This window comes from Ammospiza caudacuta, chromosome Z, assembly GCF_027887145.1.
Source record: "Ammospiza caudacuta isolate bAmmCau1 chromosome Z, bAmmCau1.pri, whole genome shotgun sequence".
NCBI lineage: Eukaryota > Metazoa > Chordata > Aves > Passeriformes > Passerellidae > Ammospiza > Ammospiza caudacuta.
In genome coordinates, this window is record NC_080632.1 from 86,403,694 (window position 1) to 86,431,545 (window position 27,852).

Consider the following 27,852-nt stretch of genomic DNA (forward strand, 5'->3'; position numbering starts at 1 on the left):
TTGTGTTCTCTTTTTTTTTTTTTTTTTTAATTTGGCATTTGTTATCTGCATTTATATTAAAGCAAAGTGCATCTTTCTTACTTTTTTCTCGTTTATACACATTGCACAATACATAAATAATGATGCTTATAAAACGTCTTTATATTTACAAGTAATAATATATTTATATATAACATAAAATACAATTTTTTTCTTTAATAAATCTCAGGGTTTTTTTAAGGAGTCCTTTCTTTTGTGTGGGTGTTTTTCCAAAGCACTACAATGCTAAAGTTCCAAGAAGAATGCTCTCTTGTTCAATTAAACCTTTATATTTAGAAAAATAGCTTATGTTAAGGTCTAAACATGCTCATTGAGCTAAGAACAGTGTAAAAGTATCATACTCGTGTATGAATTCAAGAAGAAATGAAAGCACAACTGCATTTCCAGATAAGATGGTACCTGGATAACCTGATCTTAGCAGGTTATGACACACCGACTGTTGTGAACACTTTTTCTCTTGTTTTTCCCCACTTGTTTTTCTTTAGTTGTAATTTCTAAATTGGTTTTTTTTTTTTTTTTTAGGTTTAGAATTCTGTCACTTCTCATCTCAGCTCAAATGATCAAAGGGTGGGCCATGCCCGGAGTCCCCTCCACTGTTGTTCTCTCCCCTTTACATCAATCCACGATCATAACAAACATAGAAAAAGCAGTGGAACAACGAACACAGTGACAAGACACGAACCCAGCAACAAGAGAAACACGGGAGGTCGGTAAAGGACCTGTCTGGGAAGGTTTCTGCACCATCCTTCGGCGGCAACGCGGGGTCAGCACTGCTGGGGAAGGGTCTCGGTGTCACCGTCACTGGGAAGGAAGGTGGTGCCTACAGAAACACAGTCATCTCCTTGTGCTGTCCAAAGGAAGGAGGTGTAACATAGAGCTAGTGGCTTTCAAATCCATCGATCCCCATTGGATAATCCTTTTTGAGAGGCGTGAAGTAATTATCTCGTGTGATCTATCCCCAACTGCACCCTTCTCTCGCCCTTCTGAGAGTTATTGGTCATTCACACTTTTAAAAAATAGATATATTTATCAAAATACCCCAAAGGCAAAAACAACAACAACAAAAAAAAACAAACAACAACAACAAAAAATCATCTTTCATAAGCTATTTCTCAAAACGAAGAAGGGCGAACAACAAAAACAAAAACGAAACAAAAAAACAACAAAAATAAAGTCTGCATGAAAAGCAAGCACTCAGAAGGAAGTAATAGCAGCAAAGTAGTATAGATGTCATGAGTTCACTCTGTCTCGAGTCATCGGTTGTTGAAAATAACCTCCAACCAGCAGGGGCAACTGCTGATGAATTGTCTGGTGTAGCACTGGCCCCAGCCCTTCACAAAGCTGATCTGCACGGTGAATCCCGTCCACGGCTGCTGCGTGAACTCGTGGTCGTTGGGTCTCTGCAAGGTGTACGCCTTCTCGTAGTCGAAAGCCTTGATGGAGAACCCTGGGAACACTTTGTGAACCAGCAACGTCCTGGAGTCGGGGTTGTCCAGTGTGGCCGACTTGATGAAGATGGGGTAACTGCTGCGGTTGTACACCCACACGCCGTCCACTTCCTTGGTGAGCTGGATGCCGTAGCCGATCTTGCTGCGCACCTTCTGCACCAGCTGGCTCTTGTTGTCCGAGTTGAGCTGCCCGAGGCAGAAACCATTCCCCTGAGGTAGATCATAGAAGATGTCCAGGGAGGGCTCTTGGACAGAGTACAGCCGACCCACGCGTGTCTTCTCTTCCCAGTATGCCACCACACACCAGTGTGACCTATCCCCTGGCTCCTGAAGAACTTGAGAATCTGCAGGGGCAAAAGAAAAAGGAGGGATTCAGCAACAAGGGAATCACCACAAGCCAAAAGCAACACGGAACCAGCAGGACCTTGCCTGCCCACATCTTCATGATCCTCTCCACGCATACATCAACGTCCACGGTGCACCCACTACTTCCAAAAAAACATTCCCAGGTTTGGAACTCGGAACTCTGAACTTGGAAATGGCACTCCTGTGTCACTTCAGTGCCTAGTTCTGGCTGGATTTACAGTTCCAGTGACAATGACACAGCCACCCTCACCCAAACCAGCACCAGGACCCCCTCCAGTGCCAACAGGAGAGGTGAGATGCTTGTGCCACCAAGCACCTGAACTCCCTGATGCTCACCTACTGAACGATGGATTTATTTCCATAAATGACAATGTACTGTGCACAGACGCTGAAAAAAACTGAGCTGCTGCTAAGAAAACCACACTGAAAGCCATCCCATGGGACCAGAGGGGATGAGAACTGGACTGCTCTGGTGTGTGGGGCTTTTCCCTGCCTGCAGGGCCTGGGTGATGGGCAGTATGGGGACAGAAAATGCCCCCTAACCTCTGGCAAGCACCAAAAGACAGAGGGAACCAAAAAATCTCACACAGGTTAACGAAAAAGTCCTAAAAACTTGCAAAAAAAAAGGCAGAAATTCATTTGTGCAGCCCTTTTCTCAACTCCCTTTCCCATAATTACCCCACGCAGCACGGCAATGATGTAGGAGGAAAAAGCAAGGCAGGGGGAGGGAAAAAACGTGAGAAAGCCCCTTTTCCTGAGGAGGATCCCGAGCAGCCTGGCGCTGCTCGCCGGGTAATTCCTCCCAGCCTCAGCAGGCATGTTAAGACCTGGGAACTATTCATCTCTATAATAGTATTTAAAAAAAAAAAAAAAAAATCAAGCTGGGAATGCAAGTTAGTGAGCGCTACCAAAATAATCCCCTGAACTATGAGAGAAGCTGGTGGAGCTGGGATGGTGGGTGACCCAGCAGCCAAAAACTCTTCTTGCAGCCCCCTCCAACCCCTCCCTCCCCATGGCTGCCCGCTCTCTCTGTTTTTTGCTGTTGATAAGCCCATTTTCCCAGTTTTCCTCCCATCTCGTTCAAGCCCTGCGCTGTGCTTTTAAGAGAGACAAAAAAAAAAAAAAAAAAAGCCCAGCCACACACTTTTAATTTCCTCATTTCTATGCCAGCGAGGAAAATATTTCTCCAGTTGCTGGAGGCAGCTACTAAAAATGGGCCTGACTGTGGATGTCTCAAAATAGAGACCCTCATTCCCAGGTTAAACCAGGGATGGGGGTTCTGGTCATGCTGGGGTGGTCCCTGGGACAGCATTTATTGAGGTGCACCCCAGTTTGTCTTTCCACTCCCTTTTTGGTGCTTCACAAGACTCTGTTGTGGGTAATTTTATGTCCTGCTGAAACCTGGGGCTCAGGAGGGGCAGGGAGGGCAGTTTGGGTTACTTCCTCCCCACTAACACAGATGGGGTGCCATCCATGCAGAAGTGCATCCAGAGGGGCAAGAAACACCCCCAGGATGGAGATTCCATCCCCTGCCAGGGAGAGGGAAGAATCTGGGAGGGTTGTTCTGGATCCAGGGGAAGGATGCTCCTCACTCCAAAGGGGGATCTCTGTTAACCACCCACTACCTCCCTCCTCACTATCAGACTGCCAGTGATGTTCAGAGCCTTTTGGGCTTTGTTTCAGAGCAGCTGGGGAAATTTTTGAGGCAGTGTACCCCTAGTGAAATTCCTACATTGATTCAAACATTAAACCATTCCTTTTAGGAGGTGGCAGGGGGGAAAAAATAACTTTTTCACCCAGTGCTTGTGCTTGCATTAGTGAAGACCATGTAACAACTAGTTCACTGCTGCTTACAGAGAGCTATTTAATTGCTAGAGCATTTAGGGAAAATAAAAAATAATTAAAAAAAAAAAAAGAAAAAATAGAAAACTGCCTTGGCGATGAATGAACGGACCTTTATGGAGGGCTGGGAGTTCATGAATGAATCCCACTTGGGTTTCTGAATGACATGGGGTGACCAGACCTCAAGGACGAATCTTAGGTAATCCGGGATGTTGGAGTTTTTTTTAAGGAGCTGATGCCAGCACAGAGGATAAATATGCCAGAGCCTCTTCCGTTTGCGGGCTTCAGCTGTTGACTGCATCTCTAGTCAGAAATCCATGAGAACACAAGGGCTCAGCTCGGACAAATGGGCTCAGGCCTCCCTGCCAGCCACCCCCAAAGCTGCTTTCTGCAGTTGTGGGACCCCAGAGGAGCCCCCCTGCTCCCACCCTCCTCCCTGGTGCTGGCGTCCGCCAGGAAAAGGGGTGGGAAAAGCCACCAGAGGCATCCCTCTGGCAGGAGAGGAGGTGGCAGGAGAGAAGGAAAAAGTGACTCAAGAGATGCTTCCTACAGTGACAGACTCCTTTTTTAAAATTTTTTTTTCCCCCAAAAGGCTTTTTTTGGTGGCAATAAAAAAAAACGGATCTGTGCAAACGAAGCAAACAGTAGAATTAAGCTCAAAACCACCCTGCTGGGCTCACCCCGTGCAACCTGGGGTCATGGCAGGCACCCACCACCCAAACTGCCTTCTCTGCCTGCTGCAAGCTCACACAAAACCCCAGATCCCAGGAAAACTCACAGCCACATCCTCCCCAACACGTCCCCCTGTGCCACAGCCCACAGACGGCTGCAAGCCCTTTGGGATGCCTGTTTTGAGTTAAAAGCATCGCTTTTACGAGCTCCTCGGTGCAAACACATCCCCTCCTAAATGCCTGGAAAACTCCCAGCAAACTGGGAGTGTTCCCATGTCCCAGCAAACAATGATAATGTTTAATGCTGTAAACATCTGCGCCATTATTTCGTTATTAAGGGTCCCTCCGTTTGCTGCTATCGCTGGGTTGTTAGGATTTTCCATGGTTTCCATCACAGCCTGCCTTGGGGCTCCAGCAGGCTCCCCCTGGCGCGTTGTGCAAGCTCATTGTGAGAAAATAATAGTATAGGAACCACTGCAAATAAAGTGAGTGTGCCCTGAGGAATCTGGGGAATTGGTGGTGTTGATCACTCACAGCCAGGTCTGCAGAGCACACATTAGCCCCTGACAGAGGGGAGAAACCAAGGCAGTGCCCCAGAACCCCTGGGGTAACATCTTTTGTCATTCTGGTGCAGATGTTTCATCACCAGTGATGCCCCAGCACAACCATACTACACCATATCCCATCCCCAATGGAAAACTCCTCTCTTCTTTTTTCCCATATTTTTTACACCTTCCTGGATTTCCCTGAGGGCCTGCCCCAGTTTTGCCAATGCATCCATTGTCCTCCATGAAAGCATCATCCCAGGTAAATCTCAGCTCCCCAACCAGCACAAGAGGCTGTGAGGTTCCCCATCACTTGCCTTGACCTCCAAAACCATCATGTCCTGCCTCAACTCTCCCAATAAAAGCCAATAAAAGCCAGGATTTCTCCACAATGGGGAGAAATGCTGTCTGTGGGCTCAGGGCAGGATCCTGCTGAAAATGCTTCAAAATCCAGCAGGATGGGATCCCAAAGCAATACTCCCCCAAAAACCTGACAGCTGCAGAAACAACAGTGGGTAAAGTAAAGGATAAATCCACATTAAAGGATATACCCACAACAGCGGGTATGGGACGTTCACACCACAGAAACACCCAAATTTGTCAAGTCCCACACTTGGCTCTCTCCCAAGCTATGGCAGAAGGACTCACATCCCCCCTTGCTTGGAAATTTCTGGTGTGGCTTTTCTCTCCATCACATGGTGAGTTTTAATTTGATGAAAGCATGTCATCCATACTTTTTCTCTCCAAGCTCCAGCAGTTTTATTAGGAGTTTGGGAGGGAGAAGTTCTCTATTTTTAATTCACAGAGAACCAAAGCATGTTAGAAAAATTGAATTAAAAAAAATAATAATATACTACAACAACACAGCTCCTGTCCTGGGGGTGTTTTAGATCTGTGTTGTCCTTCAGATCTCAGCCTTGTCCCAATGCCAGGTTCATGGATGTAAAGGGGATCTAGACTGGGGATCTTTGAGATTTGTTCTGTTATTTTAGCTAAAGGTTTTCCTGCAGTCAACCAACCTTGAAAGAAAAGAGCAAGTTTAGCACACATTGAGCTATCTGACCCACCAGCATTGCTCCCAGCTGACCACATCAAGGGTGTCAAAATTATCACCAGTATCTGTGGCAACAACTCAAAGCTGAAAAGAGGAATAAAATGGCCTTACTGATGAGGATTTTAAATGCCTGTCATTGGATCTTTCATCAATGACATCAGGTTTAGAGGCAAATTAAACTATCCAAATGTAGAAGTATTCAGAACTATGTATGTACACTTTTTGTAATATATGTACATATACATTTATTTTTCCAAAAACCAGTTTTGGTTCTGAGCATCTTCTCATGCTCTTCCTAAAGTTCTCACCATCTCACCCCCTCCTCTCCCTCATTCTTGGGTCTGGATTTCCCATCAAACACTAACCCTGGCACAATATTCACCATAGTACCATTTACCCTGAACTGCTGACAAAAGTCCTCTCACTTTAAAAAAGGGTTTTGTTTGGAAGGGACTTTAAAGATCCTTTAAAGACTTTAAAAGTTGTCCCATGGGCAGGGACAACTTTTGCTAGCACAGGCTGCTCCCAGCCCCATCCAGCCTGGCCTGGGGCACTGCCAGGGATCCAGGGGCAGCCACAGCTGCTCTGGGCACCCTGGGCCAGGGCCTGCCCACCCTCCCAGCCAGCAATTCCTAATTCCCAATGTGCCAAAATCTGTGCCTGCCCTCTGGCAGTGGGAGCCATTGCCTGGGTGCTGTCCCTGCCTGCCTTGTCCCCAGGGGCTGTGCAGCTCTCCTGGAGCCCCTGGAGGCCCTGGCAGGGGCTCTGAGGTGTCCCTGGAGCTTCTCTGGTGCAGCTGAACAGCCCCAGCTGTGCCAGGCTGGCTCCAGAGCAGAGGGGCTCCAGCCCTGGCAGCAGCTCCGTGGCCTCCTCTGGATTCCCTGCAGCAGCTCCAGCTCCTTGTGCTGCTGGAGAGGCCTGCAGAGAGCCCTGCCTGGCTTTCCAGGACACAGCTTTGTGCTGGAAAATAAATGCCCTGGGCACTGCCAAGGAGCAGATGCACACACAGAGAGTCCTTCCTCCTTTATCCACCAGCACACACGGAGGGCATTCGTGCTTAAAAAAAAAATTGGCTGGGCTGGTGTCAGCACAACGTGTCTGGCCAGGCCGGGGCTGAGGCTGAGAGTGAGCTCAGCGCGTCTCGAGCCCGATAATCCCCGCTGGCTGACCTCAGGTGGCATCTGTGTGTCCAGGACAGGGCCCTGGCCCTCGGCTTCCCCTGCTCCTGGATGTGCAAGAGACCGAGACACAAAACCCAGAGCTTTAAATGCTCTTCTGGAGGGTCCTCAGCACTTGCCCTGTGGCAGTCTTACCCCTCTGTTACTGGCAAGTGCTGATTTTGTAGGATCTCAGGAAAAACAACGCCCTGACCCCTCAGTTGAGAAGTGAAAGGCATTACACCAAGGTGAGGAGAACACAGAGCATAGTGTGCTCACTAAAACAAAGAAAAATGGGCACCCAGAAGGGTAATCCAATTTCCTTTCTACTCCCTCAAGTGACTTACAGGGTGAAAAACAGAACAAAACAAAAAAAAAAAACCACCCAAACCCACCAAGTAGATAAACAAACAAATGAACAAAACAATGAAAAATACCTAAAAGCCAGATTTCCAGGTACATTCAGCAAAAGCAAAGGGGAAAAAAATTCTAAATTAAAGGATAAATCCACATTAAAGGATATATCCTGCTGCAGAAAAGGGGCTTTGTGCCTTTAACAAAGTTTGTGGAGACTCCACCCACAGCAGTGTTTGCCCCAAACCTTTTGTACCTCCCAGCACACAAGGGCCAGACAGCTTCCCCTCCACCAGGAGCCCCTGCTTTTGATGGCTGGGACGGCTCCTGAAAGCCTAATTTCCAGCGTGGTGCTGTGCTAAGCTCCCGCTTCTTGCAGGAGAAATAAACCCTCACCCTCGGCAGGGATGGCAGCTTGGGGTCCCTCAGGCTCCCAGCACAAGAGCCCCAAGAGCTGAGACAGTCCATCACATCAACACCTACTTAGGGAGCCTTTAATCTGCGGATTATTGACATGATAGACCATAACATCTCTTCAGGAGCCATTACAGCCCATCGTGTCAGTAGGTACTTATGCAGCCCTTAATCCCCGGATTGACAGGCTAGACCATAAATTTGTGTCTGTGTCTAATTAGACGGCTCTTATTGCTCAGCATATATGGTAGTCATGCAGGCTAAAGAGCCTTAAGATTACTTTTTTAATTTATTAGCGAGTTGTCCAATCAATCACTCAAATGGCTCCTTGTTCCTTGCAAAATCAGTCAACCTTGCACGAAAATAAATGTTAAGTTTCACCGCAAGATTTCAATTTGCTGGTATTTACTAAGATTGAGCCTGATGAGGTCAAGCAGGATAAAATATGGCAGAAGCCATCAGGGGAAGGAGTCTCATATTTCCCCATTTTTCTTGTGCTTTTGGTTCAGGTTTGTATTAAGTGTGACCTGAAAGTTTGGGAGGGCTTTGCTCAGTCCCCAGGTGACCCAAACAAAATTTGCCACCGCCTTCCCCACAGCTGGGAACCCCCATTGTGAAATCAGGACACACAGGAGGGCAGGTGAGATGGAGGGTAGGGATGATTCACCCCTGAGGACATCCCCTCAGCTTCCCAGCCCAGCTTGGGGTGCCCTGAGTCAGCCGTGCCCCAGCCTGGAGCCCAGCCCTGACCCTTCTGGGGTTAATTCAGCAAGAACATAAAAGTGAGAAGGAAGGAAAGAAGGAAGGAAAGAAAGAGAAAAAGAAAAGAGAGAGAGAGAGAGAGAGAAAGACAGAGAGAAAGAGAGAAAGAAAGAGAGAAAGAAAGAGAGAAAGAAAGAGAGAAAGAAAGAGAGAAAGAAAGAGAGAAAGAAAGAGAGAAAGAAAGAGAGAAAGAAAGAGAGAAAGAAAGAAAGAAAGAAAGAAAGAAAGAAAGAAAGAAAGAAAGAAAGAAAGAAAGAAAGAAAGAAAGAAAGAAAGTTTCTGCCATTTTTTCCTAATTTTCTCCTATTTTCCTCCAATTTTCCTCCAATTTTTCCCTATTTTTTTTTCAATTTTTTCTCCAACTTTTCCCTAATTTTCCCCCTATTTTTGCCATTTTTTTCTAATTTTTCTCCATTTTTCCCCCTATTTTTTCTCCTAATTTTTTCCGAAGAGAAAATTTCAGGGTGCCTGGGAATAAATAGTTTGGGGTTTTTTTTTAGTGCCAGGTAGGGTGAAAGTTTCTGCTGTGAGAAAAAAAAGAAAAGAAAAGAAAAAGAAAAGAAAAGAAAAGAAAAGAAAAGAAAAGAAAAGAAAAGAAAAGAAAAGAAAAGAAAAGAAAAGAAAAGAAAAGAAAAGAAAAGAAAAGAAAAGAAAAGAAAAGAAAAGAAAAGAGAAAAGAAAAAAGCCCTGCAAGCATGTTGTTGCAGACTTACAGGGGCTCAAGAGCAAACACCACTGTGGCAGATGGCAAGGCTGGACCAGGAGTAATGTCCAAAAATATTAAAAAATATATTATAAATTATGGGGTGATGCATGTCCCCTGCATTTACAGGACGGCAGAGAAAGAACCTGAGTGAAACTGCCAAGTTCATGGAGTCCACCAAACCAGAAATTTTATTCATAAACATCCTATTAGTCACTGCTACTGTCTAATTACGGTGATTAATCAATTACCACGGCTAAAAACGACTCCAGAAGTGAAGAGCCCTTTTCTTGTGACCATTCTCCTTAAAAGCCAGGCAAGGCTGGAGCTACAAGGTGGTGGGGTGGGGGGGGGAAAATATGCAGGCACACACCAAAAATGCCTGTCTGCCTGTCTCCAGTGGTTAGAGGAGCCAGCTGACTCCAGTTTCCTCCGTACCAGGCTTCAGGCCTCATCAGCCATGCAAATTATAGAGTACCGTGCTGTCTGAAGGCCGAATTTCGACTCAGCTCAGAGAAAAGCCTTAGAGGAAGGGTGGGGATGAAGAAGCCAGCCAAATCCATTCATAATATTTACAGTAAATGGGCCTCTTTGCTGTTGTTTAGTATACAGTCAGCCTAATTATTTTTGAAGTTTTAATTTAAAGAGCCTTCTTTATCTGCCTCTCCTCCTGCACCCCTCAAAGGTGTGGGAAAGCTGTTCCCTTGTTTCAAAAAAGCAGTAGGACGGGAATCCCTTCCCCAAGCTCCAGCTCGACGGTTGGGTGGGACAAAGGGATGCGGCAAGGGCTGAGACCCTTCCAGAGCCAACAAAATCCATGGGGTTTTTGGGACTCCCAGGCCATCCAAAGGGGTGCACAGATCCATGTGGAACCCCCCAGAAATCCTGTTTTGTTGCTGTTCTGTGCTGGTGGGAGGTGGTGCAGGTGCTCCACTGCCCTGTGCATTCTCCAACCTTCTCCCCTTCCTTGAGGCAACCCGAAATAATCTCACTTTTGTAACAAATCAGCCAAGAGAGCCGTCTGGAGAGCACAGCCCGTGAGATGCTGCCCTGGGAGCTCCAGGTGACTTAGGGCTGGTCCCAGAGAGGAGCAGCCACCTCCTCCATGCTTCAGCCCCAGCTAGCAGGACACACCTCTTCCCCACCCAAACCCAACCCAGATCCCAGCCAGAAACCTTCTGAGAAAGAGAAACCAGCACACAAAGGGCTCCTGACTTTACTGCAATGCAAATCAGACCTGGGGACGAGCTTGCCAAGAATCTCTCTCCTGGCTCTGGCTGTGCTGGAGGCTCCTGTGGCAGCATCCTGCCCTTCTCCCTTCTGGGATAAATCACACCATGGATGCTGGAGCCACCAGAGGCCACTGCCAGCCATGGGGTACCAGCCCCTCTAATGCAGCTGGGGGTTAGAGGATGACCTTAAAAAGCTTTTGCAGTGAAAAATAAAGCAGGCTTCACTGTTGCAAGGCAGGAAAGGTCATCCAGCACCCTGGGATGCCCTGGGGAGAGCAGGGATACATCCCCCAGGAAAGCCACAGCTCTCCACCAACAACGTGTAGCCATGTGGGCTACACATTAAAAACCTTGTTAAGGCCTTAATAAAAACTGAAGTAGAGCAGTCTAGGATTTCCAAAGGGATACCCAATACCCAGATGTGTGTTAGGATTTTTTTCCCTCCCCAACTGCATTACACACATACACACAACACAGCATCATTGCTGCTCTTATTCCAACACTGAAAAAAAACCCCAACCCTCTCCCTGCAGCACACTGACCCAGAATTCTCCCCTAAAGACTGAAAACAGACGTAAATATATGTTTCTCCCCACACCAAAAAAATAAAAAAAACCCACGTCTCCCAGCAACTTTTCCCAGAGCAGCATCTCCCTCGCAGGGATGTAAACCCATGGAAAAAGCAGAGTAGGAACAAAAGTCCTTTTCACGTTTGTCGTGCCCCGCTCCATAACAATTATGAAAACTGTTTAGCTGGGCTGGCATTTGGAGCATTTACTGCATTCCTGCCAATAAATTCCAGTCCCGGATCCGATGGAAAAGGCTCCCTCCCTCCCCTTTCCCCTCCCTCCCTTGCCTTCATTCCTCCTGGCTTTCTTTACAACCTAATACCCTGTCGATGCGGGGCCAGGGCCTACTTAGGGGGAAAAAAAAACACCCAGCGCCAGACTGGAGACAGCAGGCAGACTGAAAAAGTTAATCATTACTTCTGTCTGCCTTCATAATCTAATCACGCCTATTCCTAAGAGCAGGCGGCGGAGCACGCCGTACATGGAATATGTACATCCCCGCCCAGGGATGGACGGACACACGGACACACGGACAGCACCAGCCACGGCCCGGGCAGGGGGCAATCAAGGGATGGACAGACAGGACGGATGGCGTTGGGAAGGAGTTCACAAGCCTGGCCATGCACACGCACACACACACCCCTCCCCTCGCCTCTCACTTTGCTCTGGATTAATAACGCGCAGCAATTATAGAGAATATTATATTCATTAAGTAATTAACCCTCCCGGCGCTCCGGCGGAGCTGGCACCCCCTTCCCGCAGACAGAGGCCAGCAGAGGTTTGCCCCGGGCAGGTCGGCAGCACACAGGTTAAGAAAAAGCCCCAAAAGCTCCTCGTGGCTCATCTCACCCCAGTTCTGGTGGCCAAGTCCTGAGAGGGGACCTGCTGTGACCAGGGTGGCATCACCAACAGCCAGCAGCATCCTCCCATGGGCACAAAATTTGGGGGATTTGGGATGTCACAACAACCACCAGCATCCTCCTATGGGTAGAAAACTCAGGAGACTTGGAGTGTCACCAACAACCAGCAGCATCCTCTCACAGGCACAAAACTCAGGGGATTTGGGGTGTCACCAACAACCAGCAGCATCCTCTCACAGGCACAAAACTCAGGGGATTTGGGGTGTCACAACAACCACCAGCATCCTCCTCTGGGTACAAAACTCAGGAGACTTGGGGTGTCACCAACAGCCATCAGCATCCTCCCACAGGGACAAAGCCCATGGGAATTGAGCATCACTGGGATGCAGCAGCATCCTCCCATGGGGCTGAAGCCCAGAGGATTTGGGCATCACTGAAACGCAGGAGCATCCTCACACAGGGATAAAGCCCAGGGAATCTGGGGCTTGGCAAGCCCAGCAGCACACCAGCTTCTCCAGAAAATAACTGCAGTGCAACTCTCAGGTGAGCCAAGGCTTCATGCTCTTGACACCCAGGATACATTTTCCATGCTTGGCTGTGACAAAGAACAGTAAAACTACAGGCCTCCGCTTATGATTTATGGGTTTGTTCCTTATCATGAGCTAAAAAGTCTCAGACTGGCTTCCAAAGAAAATGAATTCATCAGTTCAAACACAGTGATGTAACTTCAGGCTCCCAGCTCCTTTTCCAAATAAAACTCCTGTTACTTGATTCCTGCTCAAAGAATGATTTTACGGAGTTATTGACTCCATCCGCTCTGCCTGGGAAGGTGCTGCCGGAGCCCAGCCACGAGGTCACTGACAGCCTCATCCCATGGCTTAGTTTCTTGACTATTTTGCCATTTTTTCTGCTTTTCTACTCAAAACCTCAATTTGCACACCAAACGCTCAGCTCCTCTGGCATTATTTTGCATCACCCACCATGGAGGGGGCTCCTCCTCAGCAGTGACACCTGGTAATTTTTATCACCCATAAATTCGACCCACAGCCTTCCATCACCAAAAATCACTGGATCCACAGCCAACCTCTCCACTTGCAAAAGTGACAGATGTCTGAATTTCCACCACCTTCCTAACAGCCACAAAGTCACCTTTGTTGATGAAGTTCTGGCTTCTATGAACAAAATCTCTCTAACCTGTGTAAGCATTACATAGAATCCTACACAAATATGGAACACATTCAGTACACAATGAATATATTGAACCTATATATCCATAGAATAGATACATAATATGTTGACTGTATCTTATATAATTATATAAATAATACATGGAATAAATTATCTCTATACATATTCAACCTACACACAGAGATTGAATAGATTTTGCTCATTATTTAACCATATACAGCCTCGCTTATTACGTACATCTCTAAGATACATATTTACAACTAAGGTTCAGGGCCTGAGCGATACTGAATTACTCCTTTAATGGCAACATTTGCCTTTCCACATGCTCAGGGAAAAGTCACAGGAGCCAGGACTTTGCCCCAAAGCTGGCTGACCAAACCCAGCATCCCAACAGGGATCCCAGGTGATGGCTGAGGGAGGGTGAGGAAGGACCACGGAGCCTGGCACTGTTCCCCACACATGGGAGCATCACCAAGAGCATCACCAGGACCTCCTGCAACCAGCCCATGGTGCTCCAGCACTGCCAGCACAGCCCAGCCAGCAGGGCTGAAGCCAGAAGGATTTTTTTGTGTAGTGAGGTTAAAAGGGTAGAGAAGGGCTGAGCCAGCTCTTACAGGGTGGTTTTTTTTTTGTTTTTTTTTTTGTTGGGTTGGTTTTTTTTTTTTTTTTTTTTTTTTTTTTTTTTTTTTTTTTTTGGTTTTTTTTTTTGGTTTTTTTTTTTTTCCCCTTGCAAGTTAAAACCAAGATAATGACACTGGGTGGGGACCAATTTGAAGGGCTGAGCAGCCAAACCAAAATTAGTCTCCCGGCCAAGAGCTTCCTAGGCCTCACAGTTTGGGGAAGGAAGCTGAGAAAAAGCATGAAAATAAAATAAAAAAAATTCCTTGGGAAGCTGGACCGTCGCGCTCAAGCAAAGGTGACCCTGCTAGTCAAATATTTTTCAACATAATAAAAATAAAATCAAGTACTGGACCAGCCCCCTTGGAAAAGCAGGGCCTATGAGATGGTGTTTTATCCCTCTTTTTTCTCTTTTTCTTTCTTTTCCCTCCCCTGGCACTTTCTTTCCTTTCACTAATAACTATGTTTTCTTGCATTTTTTTCTTGGCGCTTTCCTCATAAAAGACTGATGTAATTTCCTGTCTTGTCCCAATGTTTCCTGTTAATTAACAGGGTGAAAGTTATCATCACGCATTTAAATGGCAACCCAAAAGAAGGGAGGGAAAAAAAAAACAGGGGAGGAAAAAAAAGCAAAAAGAAAAGAAAAAAGAAATGAGAGTTTGCTGTCTTCTAGCAAGCATCACATCACATTCCCAGCAGCCCAAAAATACCCTGGAAAAAGCTTTTTGGAACTGATGGCTTGAGCCCATGGGCAAAGACCCCCTGAAGGGTGGCAGCAGGTCTGTACACAGGGGATCCAAGCCTGGATGGGGATGGAAAATCCCTACAATGCTTGCCCAGAAAAGCTCTTTTCTTGCATTAAGAAGGAAAATAAAAGAAGAAGGGAAACAAGAAGATGGAAAACAGGAAGAAGAAAGAAAAGAAGCAGAAGAAGAAAAAGAAGGGAAAAAAGTCAAGGGGGAAAAGAGAAAAAGGAGAAGAAGAAAGAGAAGAAGGAGGAAATGAAGGAGGAGGAGAAAAAGGAGAAAGAAGAAGGAGAAAAAGAACGAGAAGAAGGAGAAAAAGAAGGAGAAGAAAGAGAAGAAAAAGTAGGAGAAGAAGGAGAAAAAGAAGAAAAAGGAGAAAAAGAAGGAGAAGAAGAAGGAGAAGGAGAAGAAGAAGGAGAAGAAGGAGAAGGAGAAGAAGAAGGAGAAAAAGAAGGAGAAGAAGGTGAAGGAAAACAGAAGAAAAAAGAGGGAAAATGGGAAAAGAAAATGGAAGAATAAAGGTCAAAAAAGAAAGAGAAATAAAGTAAAATAACTTGTAGAGAAAGAGGCAGACAGCAACACCCAAGATGTTGCATTAATTAAAAGAAGTTGAAGAATAGAGGAAGGGAAAAAAAAAAAAGAAAAAAAAAAAAAAAAAAGACAAACCCAGGGGCTAATCCAAAGACAGCAGGCGGAAATCCTGTGAGCTGCCGAGCTCCTTGCTTGCCTGCCCTGAGCCCCGTGCAGGATCAGGCTCCTCCGTGCCCTCTGTTCCTCAACAGCAGCCGTGACGCAGCCGGTACCCCGGCGGCACCGCGGCCACGCCGGCGGCGGGCGAAAACAAAGCGATTTAGGCAAAAAGCGAGGGTGGCTAGAACAGAGACTGTGCCTCAGCGGTTAATAATATCCCAGCGCTGAAAATAAACTGGGAAGGAAGCTCCTTTGTGACAGTAGGCAGGCAGCCAGGCTGCGGCGTGGGTCATTCACGCCGGCGGGGGACGGCAGAGGGGTTGGCACCCACCCGCCACCCTGCTGGAGCACAGCGAGGGCTGGGGACAGGGATCCTACACTCAGCTTTCCCCTGGGCACCCTAAAATGCCCTGCACCCCATTGTAAGCCAGCAGGGAGGGTTAGGGTGCTGGCCACAGTGGCTGGAAACAGGCATCCCCCATGGCCATGGCAGGGAAATGCGCGTGGCTAGTGTTACTAGTTCCTTTAGTGTAAGCGATACCCACTGGCAGACAGTGGGCATGGAAACGATGCAGCCACATCCCTGCCAGCCCGGGGCTGCTCCTCTACGAGTGTTTTTGTCCCACCGAGTTTTAAATGTCCCCAGTGATCAAGTTGCTCAGCAGGACAGCTACTGCGAGCGGAGCGCGGTTTGAACTGACACTCAACTTCCAAAATTCCCCTTCCTAGCCCCATTCTTCCCTAAAAAGCGCCATGTTGTGGGATTAAAACACAAGTGACCCCATCACTCTTCCCACCACCATCCCCACTGTGATGGACTTGCTGATTCTGGGGTCTTTTGCATTTTGTCATCAGCTCTTCCAAAGGTGCCGTTGACTGGGAAAATCTACTGGCATCTGAAAAATAGGTTTAATGAAGCTGTACAGGTATGGATTGAAATTATCTAATGGGGGCAGCACCTCTGCTATCATTTCTTTTTTAAAACACATTGTACAAGAGTATCTAGGAAAGGCTCAAGAGGCTCTAGAGCACTTAAAAGTAATTATTAAATGGATTCTATTTGCTTTGGAAGGATTTTAATTGGCGAAACGCCCGCAGCTGGGAGGAGGATCCCAGCTGTGTCCCAGGGGGGGTCCCCACAGGGTGAGAACCCCCTTAGGAAAAAAAAAAAAAAAAAAAAAAGAAGAAGAAAAAAGCCCTCACGGGGCTTGGAGGAACCGGAGCGGGTGGCCAAGCCAAGAGCCCGGGGTCAGTGCCAAGCACCAGCTCCCTCCTCCCAGTCGGCCACGGTCAGATGATGTGCGAGGCGAGCCGGGAGGCTCCTAGTCTGGCAGGCAGCCTGCTCTGCTCCAGAGGCTCCAGTGCTGTCATCCTGGCATTAACCCCTGATAACCTTGTCCTTTCCAGGACGGGACTGTGGCTTTTAGGTAAGCAGGGAGCAGGGGGTCATGTCTCCCAGCAAGGCTGGGAAGGAAAGGGTGCGACGCCCCGCGACGCTCAAAGCGAATTAAAAAATACCGAAACGACGTAAGCTCAAAAATAAACCAAAAATAAGTGACTTAAAGAAAAAAAAAATTCCCAAGCAATTGTTTATCCCTGGGACAAATATACAATCCTAGTTCCACAGGAAGATGTCTCAATTTCAGATTATAATAGGATGCCAATTTGTAAATAAAGGCATTTCACAGGAGGTTATAAACTCCGTAGGGGAGGGAGGTGGAAGTAGGGGGAACGGGAAAACACAGGCAGGGCTCTGGCGGAGAAACAGCACAGGATCCTGTTTACATGGGCAAGGGGAGAGCGACGGGAAGCCGCTTTGGGGGGCAAATATCTCCGGATTTGGACAAGGTGCTTCTTCCCCGTCGAGCAGATACCAGCAGGGATCAGAGGCATAGTGAAACATTCCCGGCCTGTCCGCAATTTTAGAATGAAATGTCAATCAGCCAAGAGGTCCCTTGAACCAGACAAGGTCCCACAGCACAGAGAGCCAGAGGAGGGAACGATGCCAATGCTCTTCCAGCCTGGGGAAGTCTTTTCCCTGAGTTTTTGGTGTGGAGTTGGGAGGGAGAAACTGAGTCTGTGCCTGCTGCAGAAGAGCCTTGTTTCCCAGCCTCAAGGCTTGCAGAACCTTGATCCAGCACCCGCCAAGAACTCAACAGCCACTGCCTCTTGAAGAGCCTGAGGTGCTTCCAGAGTTTGGGCAAATCAGCAGAATTAGGCCAAAATCTGGATAACCTCTCAGGTTTGGTATTTTAGGAGCAACCTCTATAAAAAAGCGGTGGATGTGGCGAAGACACAAGCCAGCTCAACTTGCTCTCCCTCTCTGAGGACAAGGTCTGGACTTCTTGAGAGCATTGCTTTGCCAGCAGGTCCAGCACCAACCCCACCAGCTCACTTCTACCCTTGGATCAAGGCTTCTCCATGGGTCATACAAGACCTTGGCTCCCACCAACCTGATGCCACCAAACCTTGGGCCAGCCACCTTCAGGCACTCCAGCCATGGCTTTGCTTGTTTGAAAGAAGCACAACCAAACACATCTGCTGAGAACAAGTCAGCTCAAAATACAGGAAAACCACCCTCTGTCTCCTATTTACGGGAATTATTTTTATCCCCAATGGGATATTTTTGCTCTTTAACCACACGGAGGACAGAAAGGATCTGGCTGGCAATACCTGAGCACAGCCGTGTCAGTGGGAGCAACCGTGAGCGAGGAGTCCTGACCTACCCACAGGCTGACCACCGACAAAAATAAAGATGATATAAGAAAATAAATAAAGCCAGGAGTACACAAGTGAGAGCCAGTGCCTTGGGGGAAGCAAGGGGTACATCAGGCAGAGAATAATGGGATGGCTGGGGAAGAGAGAGCAGAGGTGGGATGGGAAGGGGACACCAGCATGATGTGAAGGACTAACCAGGATTGCATTCCTGGGTCATGAAGAGAACAGAAAGAAGAGGGAGGGAGGGAAAGAGCAGCTCAGAGTGGTTATCACAAGGGGGAAACACTCCCTGTGCGTGCCCCAGCCATGCTGCTCCCCCGCCTCACGTCCTCCAGAGCCTCTGGTATCCATCAGCACAACTGCCGGCAGCCCCAGCACAGACAGAGCCCAGCAGAGGCTGATCTGAGGCTCCTCCCCACCAAAGGCTCCTCACAGAGAGCTGCAAGGATGCCCACTTTGAGGCCCTCCAATGCTCCCCTTGCCACCATCCTCTCCCCATGCATTCCCCTGCCAGAGTGGCCGTGAACCCCAGGCTGGCCTCATTCCCGAGTTCTCAATGCTGAGAGTGATCTTCCTTGCCAAATCCTGCTCTTTAAGACATCAGAGCAGGGCTGCCGATGCTGCTGCTACACCAGCACCCACCACACCCCACTAATGACCAAAGGCTGCAGTGCTGCAGGATCCCACCAGCACCACCACCAACCACCTGTGATGTCCTTTCCCCCACACGCCCACTCCAGTTTCCAAATTAGCAAAATAATTACTCTTTTTTTTCCCCCCCTTTTTTAAGCCATCCTTTTGCCAAGGAGCTGCAAATCCAACGCTGTACAGGTCTGGAGGGGAGGAGGGATGCTGGATTCTCCACCCAGCATCACCCATCCCTATCTGCCCAAACACAGATAAGACCAAGCCAAAGCTGGCCACGTACCCTGCCAATAACTCATTAAAGCCCTCTTCAAACACACTCTTGTCCTAACTAAAATATGCAGGAGGAGGTAGGAGAAAAAAGGAGGAGAAAGTGAGCTTTGGAGGATTGCTCCAAAGCGCGTTTATTTTCCTTTCTTGACTGGGTCTCTCCAGTTGGGAATTTTCAGCACTGCACTTCTGCGCGCGGAAGGGAGATGCCAGTAAATCAGAGCAAATTCAAAACAAATGCTCTTTCATGTGGAGGCATTCGGCTTTGTTTCAGGGCTTGGGTAGCTAACCATAACCCTTCAAGAGTCAACTCTCCTATCAGCTCCTCATTAAACTAAATGGCTACAATTACATTTGGGGAGGAAAAAAGAGTGGTTAATGATCGTAAAAAGGTTCTGTTTCCAGGCTTGGGGAGGGGGGGACCTTTGATAAGGGAGACAAGGAAAAAAAAAAACCAAATCCAATGAAATAACAGCAATAGAATAAGTTAAAAATGTACTTTCAGGTGGAAATGTGCTTTCATTTGGGAAGAAGCTCAATTAAGGAGCTAGGGGGTCCCCTTCCCGCAGCCTTTTGGGAGGCACCAGGAACAAGCCATGTTATTTCCTGCAGCCCAAGCCCCCACCTCCTGCCTTCCCTTCGGGAGCAGAGCTGCCAGACGAGATGTTATCAATAGGCTGAACCTTACAGAAAGCCCCCTTTTAAAAGCGAGTACTTCCTCTGCTTATTTCATGTGGTATCCTGTGGAACTGAACTCTCTCCTCCCCTCTGCAAAGGGTGTATTTCAGGAGGAAAAAGGAAAAAAAGAAAAAAAAAGATCTAACAACATCCTTATTGTGTTGTTTTGCTTCTTGTCTTTTTTCTTTCTACAGTCCCTTTTTTTTTTTTTTTTAATTCCCTGAAGCTATAGGCTCCAATGGTAAAAAAAAATTTAAAAAACACAAATCCTTCTGCCTCTAAAAAAAAAAAACCCAAACAGCAACAAGTTTTCCTGTTCCCTCTCCCCCCTTCGTTTGATTAATTCTCATTAGGGCCTTTGAACAAACAATATGCTCCCCTCTCAAATAACAGACAGGGTATATATTACACCCAAAGAAAAACAAACAAGGCTCACTTAAAGACATCACATCCACACCAAACGCAATTCCTGGAGAGAGGCAGGGGCAGATGCACGCGCGTGCAGCCGCCGCCGACCTCATTCCGAATTCCAGTTTCAGAGTGATGAATAAATCATAAATCAAGGAGACATCCCCACAAAGGCAAGCACCTTCAAACATCAGCCAGTACCTGCAGGTACATGGTTTCAGACACTTTAATCCTGGTAGAGACACTGAGGTGGCCAGTCTGGGGTGGAAGATGACGTGCTGGAGACATCACACCTTGGAAATGGGGTTGGGAGTTGGACTGGGTGACCTTCAAAGGTCCTTTCCAACCCAAACTGCTCTGTGTCTCTACACAAACTCCAAGAGGGGTGGAGAAAGTACCTAACAAGCCTCCATCCTCTAACAGCAACTGGAGGCTGAAGGAGATGGCAAATAGGAAAACAATGGAAATCACTGAATATATCAGGAAGGGGTACAAAAACATCATCAACTCTCTCTGCAACATCCTCTATAAAAACAGGCCATCTTTTTTTCCCCAGGCACCACGAGTCTTGTCCATCAGGTGTGGGATGCTGGTGACCTTACCAGGAGCAAAACCTGAGCAGGGCTCTCATCCCAGAGACAAGAGATTCCCCCCACCACCAAGTCAAGGATTTGACACCAAATCCTTCTTTAAGGTAGGACTGCACCTGTGCCCACCATAATCCACACACCTGAATGAATGGTCAACCATAATTGCTTAGCCTTCCCCTGCCTCAGTCCTTTTACCTCTTCCTGCCTTAGCCCAAAATGAATGGAGCATAAGGCTGGAATCCAAAGGAAGTACAGACACATGCAGGGATGGAGAACCTTGTCTGGGATTTCAACACATCCTCTGCACAACAGGTACACGGCTGCTACTGAAATTAAACCCAACTCCCGCTCTGAGCACACACTTCTCAGTGATGTGCATCCCCAAAACTCCTGCTCTGAGCACACACTTCACAGTGATGTGCATCCCCAAAACTCCCCCAGCATCACTTTGCCTTTTGTCAGGACCCCCAGCCAACGCGCCCCACGGCCAAGATCAAGGGCAGCAAGAGATGTCTTACCTGAGAGCCCCCCAGGGGCTAGACAATTAGTTCCCCCTGTTTCAGTGGAGGAAGGCACAGAGTCTGGACAATCTGCTGGAGCAGAGGAAGGAAAGGAGAAAAAAAAAAAAAAAAGTCAGTATATAGGTGGTTCTTTGCAGGCTCCCAGCATCGCCCCAAGCAGAACACACATTCCAAAGGGCTTAGCAGGAAGCGATTACTAATTGTCCGTGCAGAGACGGCAGTTCATCAAGAAGCATCCACCCTAACTCGTTGTCTCAGTCAAGGCTGCGCTTCATCACCAGCCAGCTCTGATTATAGACTGGCAGAAATTACAGGCTGGCTGCCACCTCTCTGGACAAGTCACCGGCTAAGGAGATCAAGGTTGTCGCCGTTCTGATGCAAGTGAGCTTCCAAAATGCTTAAACCATGGCTTTGTGCACCCAATTTAGCCAAAACCTGTAACTCACCGAAATGGGAACCGAAAGGGAAACGTCTCATTGCTGCCCTTCTGCACCTTTGTGGTGCCCTGCTCGAGTTCTGTCACCAGCAGCACCTGGCAGACCTTGTTGCCACCTCCTGGGCAACGGGACCCACTCCTCTGGGCACCACCAAAGGGCAGGGTAACACTGGCTGCTCCTCTAGAGGTTTCTCCCAATGCTCCTTCAGAGGTTTCTCCCAATCTCCAGCAGGTGCTGGAGGATCAAGGTTTGGACCCCTCTACCCTCAGCCTGCTCTTCCAGGTGACAAAAATCAGAACAACACTGATCCCTTGGTCCTACAGAACAACTTCAGCTTTTTGGTCACTACCAGGTGGGACCATAAGCTAAAGAACAAGCCTGAGAAGACCTGCGAAGTTCATGCAAACTTCTGGTCCTGAAGGACTTTGGGTTTCTCCAAATTTGGGTTCTCTATGCCCTGATTTTGCCCACATCGGTATCCCAAAGCAAGGCCATCAAAAGGAGATCTGAGATGATTTTCTCCCTACTGATAAAGCAATTCTGCCAGATCCCACCCCTGAAATACCAGTGAATAAGAAATTCCTGTCTGCATAACCTCATTTTATCAGAGTAAAGTAAAAGCCCTAACAGGAATATACAGTTTAACAGGATATACTTAATCAAACTGAAAACAATAGGGGAGACAGGAAATAGACTTACTTGTGAAATACTGTATATGATACGCTCTCTAAATGCCTTGTCGTGCTTTCTATGCTTTAAAGAATAGGGTTTTTACTTTTTTAACTCTTTCTAATCCAAACAGGAGATTTCCCCGCCATTCCCCTGTGACTGCTTCAACTGCTTGAGCTACAGATGCTTTCTGAACACAGGCTGGACCCCTCTGCCTGCCCTGGGCTCCCTGTGCCTGCAGCTGCAGCTCCCTGAGGAGTTCCTGGGGTAAGGGACATCGCTGTCTTGCTGTAGAGATCATACATGACCAGGTTCTCTATTACCACATCAGGCAGGACAGACTCCAAGCCAAACTCCAAACACACAACCCTAGCAATGGGGTGATGTGCTTCCATGCTTCTTCCCCAGCTCTCTTCCTATGTCCCATCACCCAGAGGACAATTCCCCCATCCATTAATCACCCTTGGAATTCTCTTTCCAAAACTCAGGGCTGGTGCAGCTCAACTCTAGACCAGCCAGGAGAGTCAGGTGTGGAATGAGCCAAAGGCAGAACCCTCATGGGGTGTCTGCCCTGTGCGTGGCTGGATTCATTGTTGGCCTCTCATCCTACCACCCGCAGATCTGCTGGGGCTCTCCTTAGGAGTGGACACTGGGCTGGTTTTACCCTCAGCACCAGAGAGGTCGAGGATCAGACATTTGTCCAGCCTGGGGCACACCAATCTCCTCCCAGCTCTGCCTTCCCACAGCACGGAACCATTGCAGAGACACACAATTATTCCCTGTGGCCACCAGCCCAACCTTGCAAGGTGTCAAATAGCTCCTGGGAGCTGCCAAACCTCCAGCTCCCCCGAAAGCTGACACCACAGCAGGGCATTCGGCCCCACAGCGACATCCCAGCGAGTTTCCGGCACTCTCACACACACCAGAACCACCAAGTCCAGTCACGCCACAGCACAACGGAGCCACTTGCAGCCCCTTGTCCCACTTAAAGCTGAGTCAAAATCTGCCTGGATTATTTGAGGGTGCTACTAGCCATCTCACTTTCAGCAGAGCTGCAAGCTCCAGCAGGGACATCAGGAATGCTGAGAGCCACACACCTCCATCATCCATCCCTGCCAACATCCTCTGTGAGGAAAGTTCTCTCCTTGATAAAGGTCCTCCTCATCCCTGGAGGTGTCCAAGACCAGGCTGGAGGTGGCTTGGAGCAACCTGTTCTAGTGGAAGGTGTCCCTGCCTTGGAGCGAGATGACTTTTAAGGTCACTCCAACCCCAACCATTATGGGATTCTATGAATGAGAAAGCCAAGCTGACCCACAGCCTTCCCTCAGGTAACTCAGCCATCAAGGGCAGATCTGTCTGTTCTATGACAAGTACACAAATACCAGATCTATCCTACCAACACAGCCTGATGTGACATTTCATTGCCTGCAGCAGAATCCCAGCTCCTTGTCCATCCCTGCTTTCCTACAGCATGCAATGCAGCCTGTCTCAGCCTCCATCACCTCCAGAGAAACTGATTTAATCCCCAATGGTTAAGGGTTTTAAACAAAAAGAGAAGAGAGATTTAGACAAGATTGAAGAGAGAAATGGTTAATGATGGCAGTGGTGAGGCACTGGCACGGGTTGCCCAGAGAGATGGCAGATCCTCCATCCCAGAAACATTCAAGGTCAGGCTGGATGGGATTGGAGCAACCTGGTCTAGTTGAAGATGCTCCCGCTCATTGCAGGAGGTTTGGACTAGATGGTCTTTAGGGACCCTTCCAACAGAAACTTTTTGGTTCTCTGATCTGGCAACCTCTGCGAGAGCTCACACCAGTCCAGGGTTATTATCTGCCTATCTCTCCATATGAAGCACAAGACACAGCACTAAACACTTAACTTTCACCACCACCATCATGATTGATGGAAAAGCAGAAGTTTCCTGCTGGATGCACATTCCCAGCTCCACTGTCACAGCCCAAACACAGGGACTGTCCCCACTCAAGGCCCCAGGTGAGAATACAGCTGATGGGCACCAGCCAGGTAAAAATTCCTCACACCTTCCCACAGTCCTCAACACGCAGCTGCCACGGGAGATGGCAGAGAGTCTGGGACAGGAAACCCTCAGTGCCCCTGCAGAGGAAATGCTGAGAAACCCTGAGCTTGCAGAACCCACCTGCCACCACAGACTTGCAGGCTCCGCCGGTGCCTGTCACAGCCCCGCCAGCCGGGGCTCAGCTGCCAAGTGCATTTTTCTTTCAAAAAGGAAAAAAAAGGAGGACTTTTTGGTGAGTAACCCAGTCGTTTCTGTGTTTCCGATGGGCAGCGTTAATCACTTCCTATTGGCCGACAGGAATAACTTTTCCTTTCGAAATGGCACATTCATGTTCTGCGGCTTTTCTGTTTACACACATTTTGCTACCTTATGTCAACACTTGCTAATGAATAAATATATCATTCGGCTAACTGAAAATGAGATCCTGGCAGAGGCAGATTGGATGTTTAAATCCTGCTACTAGATTTTATCCTAACATCTTTACAGGAAACCAAAACCAAGTTTAACCCTTCTCTCCTGCAGCTCCAATCCCCTTCGCATCCCATGCCAGGATCATCAATGAGTGCAGAGAAAAGCCATAAAGGCAAAAAAATAGGAACTTTTGGGGGAGCACTGCAGGGATGCAGCCAAAATTATGTGTAAGGCACAAAGCTTCATGACCCAGCAGACCCTCAGAGTTTATTACAGAACAACCCTTCTGCATCCCAGCACATGCTCTGGATGCCCAACCTGCTCCCTATGTCCCTCTTTCATTCATGAGCCCTTATCTCCTGTTTTTTTCACACCAAGGCAAGATAGTTCATGCTTTGCAACCCAATTGTTTGTTAAACAGCTTTGTTTATTTCCCAAAGGCAAAAAAAAACTCATTAGTGTTCCCAAGGAGTTTGAAGAGGGGGATAAGGACAGTCCAGCCTCTGAGGAGGCAGCTGGCAGGATGAGACCCCCACCACCGAACCAGAGCAGCCTCAAGGATGGGGTTTCTTTTAGCCCTGAGACCCTGCAGAAAGGTAATTTCTCAGACGCCGTTCTGTTGGCCAGAAAAACCCCAACCAAACCATCTTCAGGAATATCTGAGCATCCCCCCTTGCCGCCCTGCAGCGGTGCCAGGACCGCGGGACGCGACCGCAGGGACCACGGTGCTGCAGCCCACTCACTGCAGAGCCACTCATCCCCGGGAAGCCGGGAGCCGCTCCTGCCGAGCTCCCCGCGCTTCCGACTCTCCTCCCCGGCTCTCCTCCTCCTGCCAGCCTCATTTATCTCACACCCGGCGAGCTCGCTGCCAACCAAGAGTTTATGCAGACAACCGCAAGAGAGCCGGTGCCAGCCTCAAATGGGCTTCTCCCCTGGCACCCTGACATTCAATTACAGGCAACAGGCATGCACAGTGGTGCTAAGAAATTCAAGTTTTTAAAAGGTTAAAAAAATAACTTTTCAGACTCTTTTCCCATTTTTTTCCCCCCATCCTGATGAGGTAGGATTAGGCTCCTATAAAACTTAGAGAGATTTCTAACCAACCAGTCCATCTGTCGAGGTTCACTGGGATTCTCAGGCATCAGGGAGATGCTGTGCTGGATCCCAACCTAAATCCCTAAAAATTCACCCAGGGCTGCAGAAGCACTGCCATTTCCAACTGGAGTCTATGGTTTTCCTGGCTGACTCAAGCAGCGCAGGCCTGCACTGCACTGCAATCCCTTCTGAAGTTTACTGCCAGAGTTTTAAAGCCCTACTTTGTGCACAGAGTGGCTTAGATAAATTATATGTTAATTCTTACAAGGGTAGCAGGAGGCACAGAAGCACACAAGCAACCCAAAAGCAAAACGCATGACAAAGCCAGGAGACTCTTTCCCCGATAAAGGGGCTGTTATGCCATTTTTTTATCTCTTACACTTGCATTGAAAAAAGTCCACTTACCAGTTGGTTTGAGAAAATCCATTGGATATCTGGAGTAGGGTGGAGGGGGAGACTCTGGAATTAGAGAAGTACAGAGAAAATAAAGGCAGAGCCATGAGAAAGAAAAAAAAAAAAAAAGAAAAAAGATAGGAACTTATGATAACAGTGGCATTCTTTTAGCAAAACTGTTTGTCTTAGCTCTGGGGGTTGGAGGCAGGGCAGCGAGGCGGTGATTGCCTTGATATTTAGCTGTCAGATAAACAAAAGGGGCCGTCTGGCGCCAGTCTCCCTGCTATCTGCCGCTCGGGCTGTCTGATCGGGGCCTCCTTGGCTCGGCGGAGCCGCGGCAGCGCCGGGGCCGCCCGGCCCTTAATCCCCCGGCAGCGCTCGGGGACGGCGGGGAGGCAGCGCCGGGGGAGGGCAGGGGGTCCCGAGGTGGGGGCGTCGCCCCCTCCCCTAAATGCAAAAGGAAGTACATAAACCACGGCAAAGGAAAGTTTTTGTGCGTGTTCTGGGTTGTTTGTAGCGGGCCGGTTTTAGTTTGGTTTGGTTTATTTTTTCCTCCAGAAGGGAAAAAAAGTTTTGTAGGCCGGGAGGTGAGCTGGGCTACATCCACGTATGCCTGTATCTCCTCCATACATGCATCCCCTCCAACCCCTGCACAGCTCCAGCCCCTGGGTCCTCCCTTGCACTCTGCCATCCTCTCCATCCCCTGCACCCCATCCCCTCCATTCCCCCGTATCCCGTCCCTCCCCTGCACACCTCCAGCCCCCGCGCCGCTGCATCCCCTCCACCTCTCGCATGCCCTCCAGCACCCCTGAATCCCCTGCAGCCCCGTATGCCCGCCATTCCCCTGTATTCCCACATCCCTCCAAGCCCCGCACACCTCTGACCCCTCCATCCCCCGCATGACCCGCATCCCCTGGCATGCCCGCCGCCGTACCTAGCTCGCAGAGCCGGCTGAGGTGGTGCGGGTTGCAGCAGACGAGCTCGGAGTGAGCCTTGCCGTAGGATTCACAGCAACATAGCCGCTTCACTTCGGAGCAGTGGCGGAGGTCGGGCCAGCGGAACACCTTGCACAGCAGCACGGGCAGCGGGTACCAGTGCTGTCCCAGCCGCGAGTCGGCCTTGGCGGGCAGCAGCAGGCAGGGGGTCCGCGCCCCGCCGCGGGACTCCACGGCGTGCAGCAGCCCCTCCAGCTGCCGCTCCTTCAGCCGCTTCAGCACGGCGTGGGTCAGCGCCTTCAGTTCCGCCTCCGCGCCCGCCGCAGCCCGCCCGCCGCGGCCCGCCTTGCCCGGGCAGCACCCGCGCCCCCCGCCCAAGTGCGCCCGGGGCTCGGCCACCGCCGCCGCCGCGCCGGGCTCGCCCGCCGCCGCCTCCTCCTCCTCCTCGCCGCCGGGCGCGCGGCTCCGCCAGAGCCGCCGGACGAGCACCGAGCGTTTGGTCCTGAACATGCGGGACGAGAGGAGGGGCCCCCGGCTACAAAACGGGCATGTCGTCCGCCGAGCATGAAGGGGCCGGCAGGCGGGATGCGGCGGCGGCGGGGGACAGCGGCGGGGGGCAGCGGAGCCGAGGCGGGCTGTGGCATGCGCCAGTCTCCGCGCTGGGGCCGCGGGTCCCGCCGCCTCCCGCGGGGGGATGCGCCGGCCGCGCCTCCTCCCGCTGCGAGAAAATTTACAGAAAAATCGGATCGAGAAGAAAAAAATCAAAACTGAGAACAAGAATAAGAAGAA

The 27,852-nt window shown here is 49.0% G+C and overlaps 1 protein-coding gene across 2 annotated transcripts; it reads right to left on the minus strand.

Moving 5' to 3' along the window:
• SMAD7 (SMAD family member 7) lies at nt 1-27,852 on the minus strand. 2 transcript variants are annotated; one of them, XM_058823620.1, is made up of 4 exons: nt 27,063-27,852; nt 26,141-26,194; nt 21,086-21,157; nt 1-1,831 (listed from the first exon to the last, which is right to left on the minus strand). In XM_058823620.1, exons 1-4 carry the CDS (start codon nt 27,571-27,573, stop codon nt 1,293-1,295), a joined length of 1,176 nt encoding a protein of 391 aa, XP_058679603.1. In that variant the 5' UTR covers nt 27,574-27,852; the 3' UTR covers nt 1-1,292. The 2 variants fall into 2 exon arrangements, with proteins under 2 accessions (XP_058679603.1, XP_058679602.1); XM_058823619.1 differs by having other exon boundaries at nt 21,086-21,160.

Bases quoted from the DNA above. Each gene is read 5' to 3' on its own strand.
- SMAD7 (XM_058823619.1), bottom strand. From the start codon at position 27,573: ATGTTCAGGACCAAACGCTCGGTGCTCGTCCGGCGGCTCTGGCGGAGC. The intron at 26,195-27,062 runs GTACGGCGGCGG...CTCTAATTCCAG, and splicing joins CAGCCGGCTCTGCGAGCTAG to AGTCTCCCCCTCCACCCTAC. The intron at 1,832-21,085 runs GTAAGACATCTC...TTGCCCCTGCAG, and splicing joins AGCCCCTGGGGGGCTCTCAG to ATTCTCAAGTTCTTCAGGAG.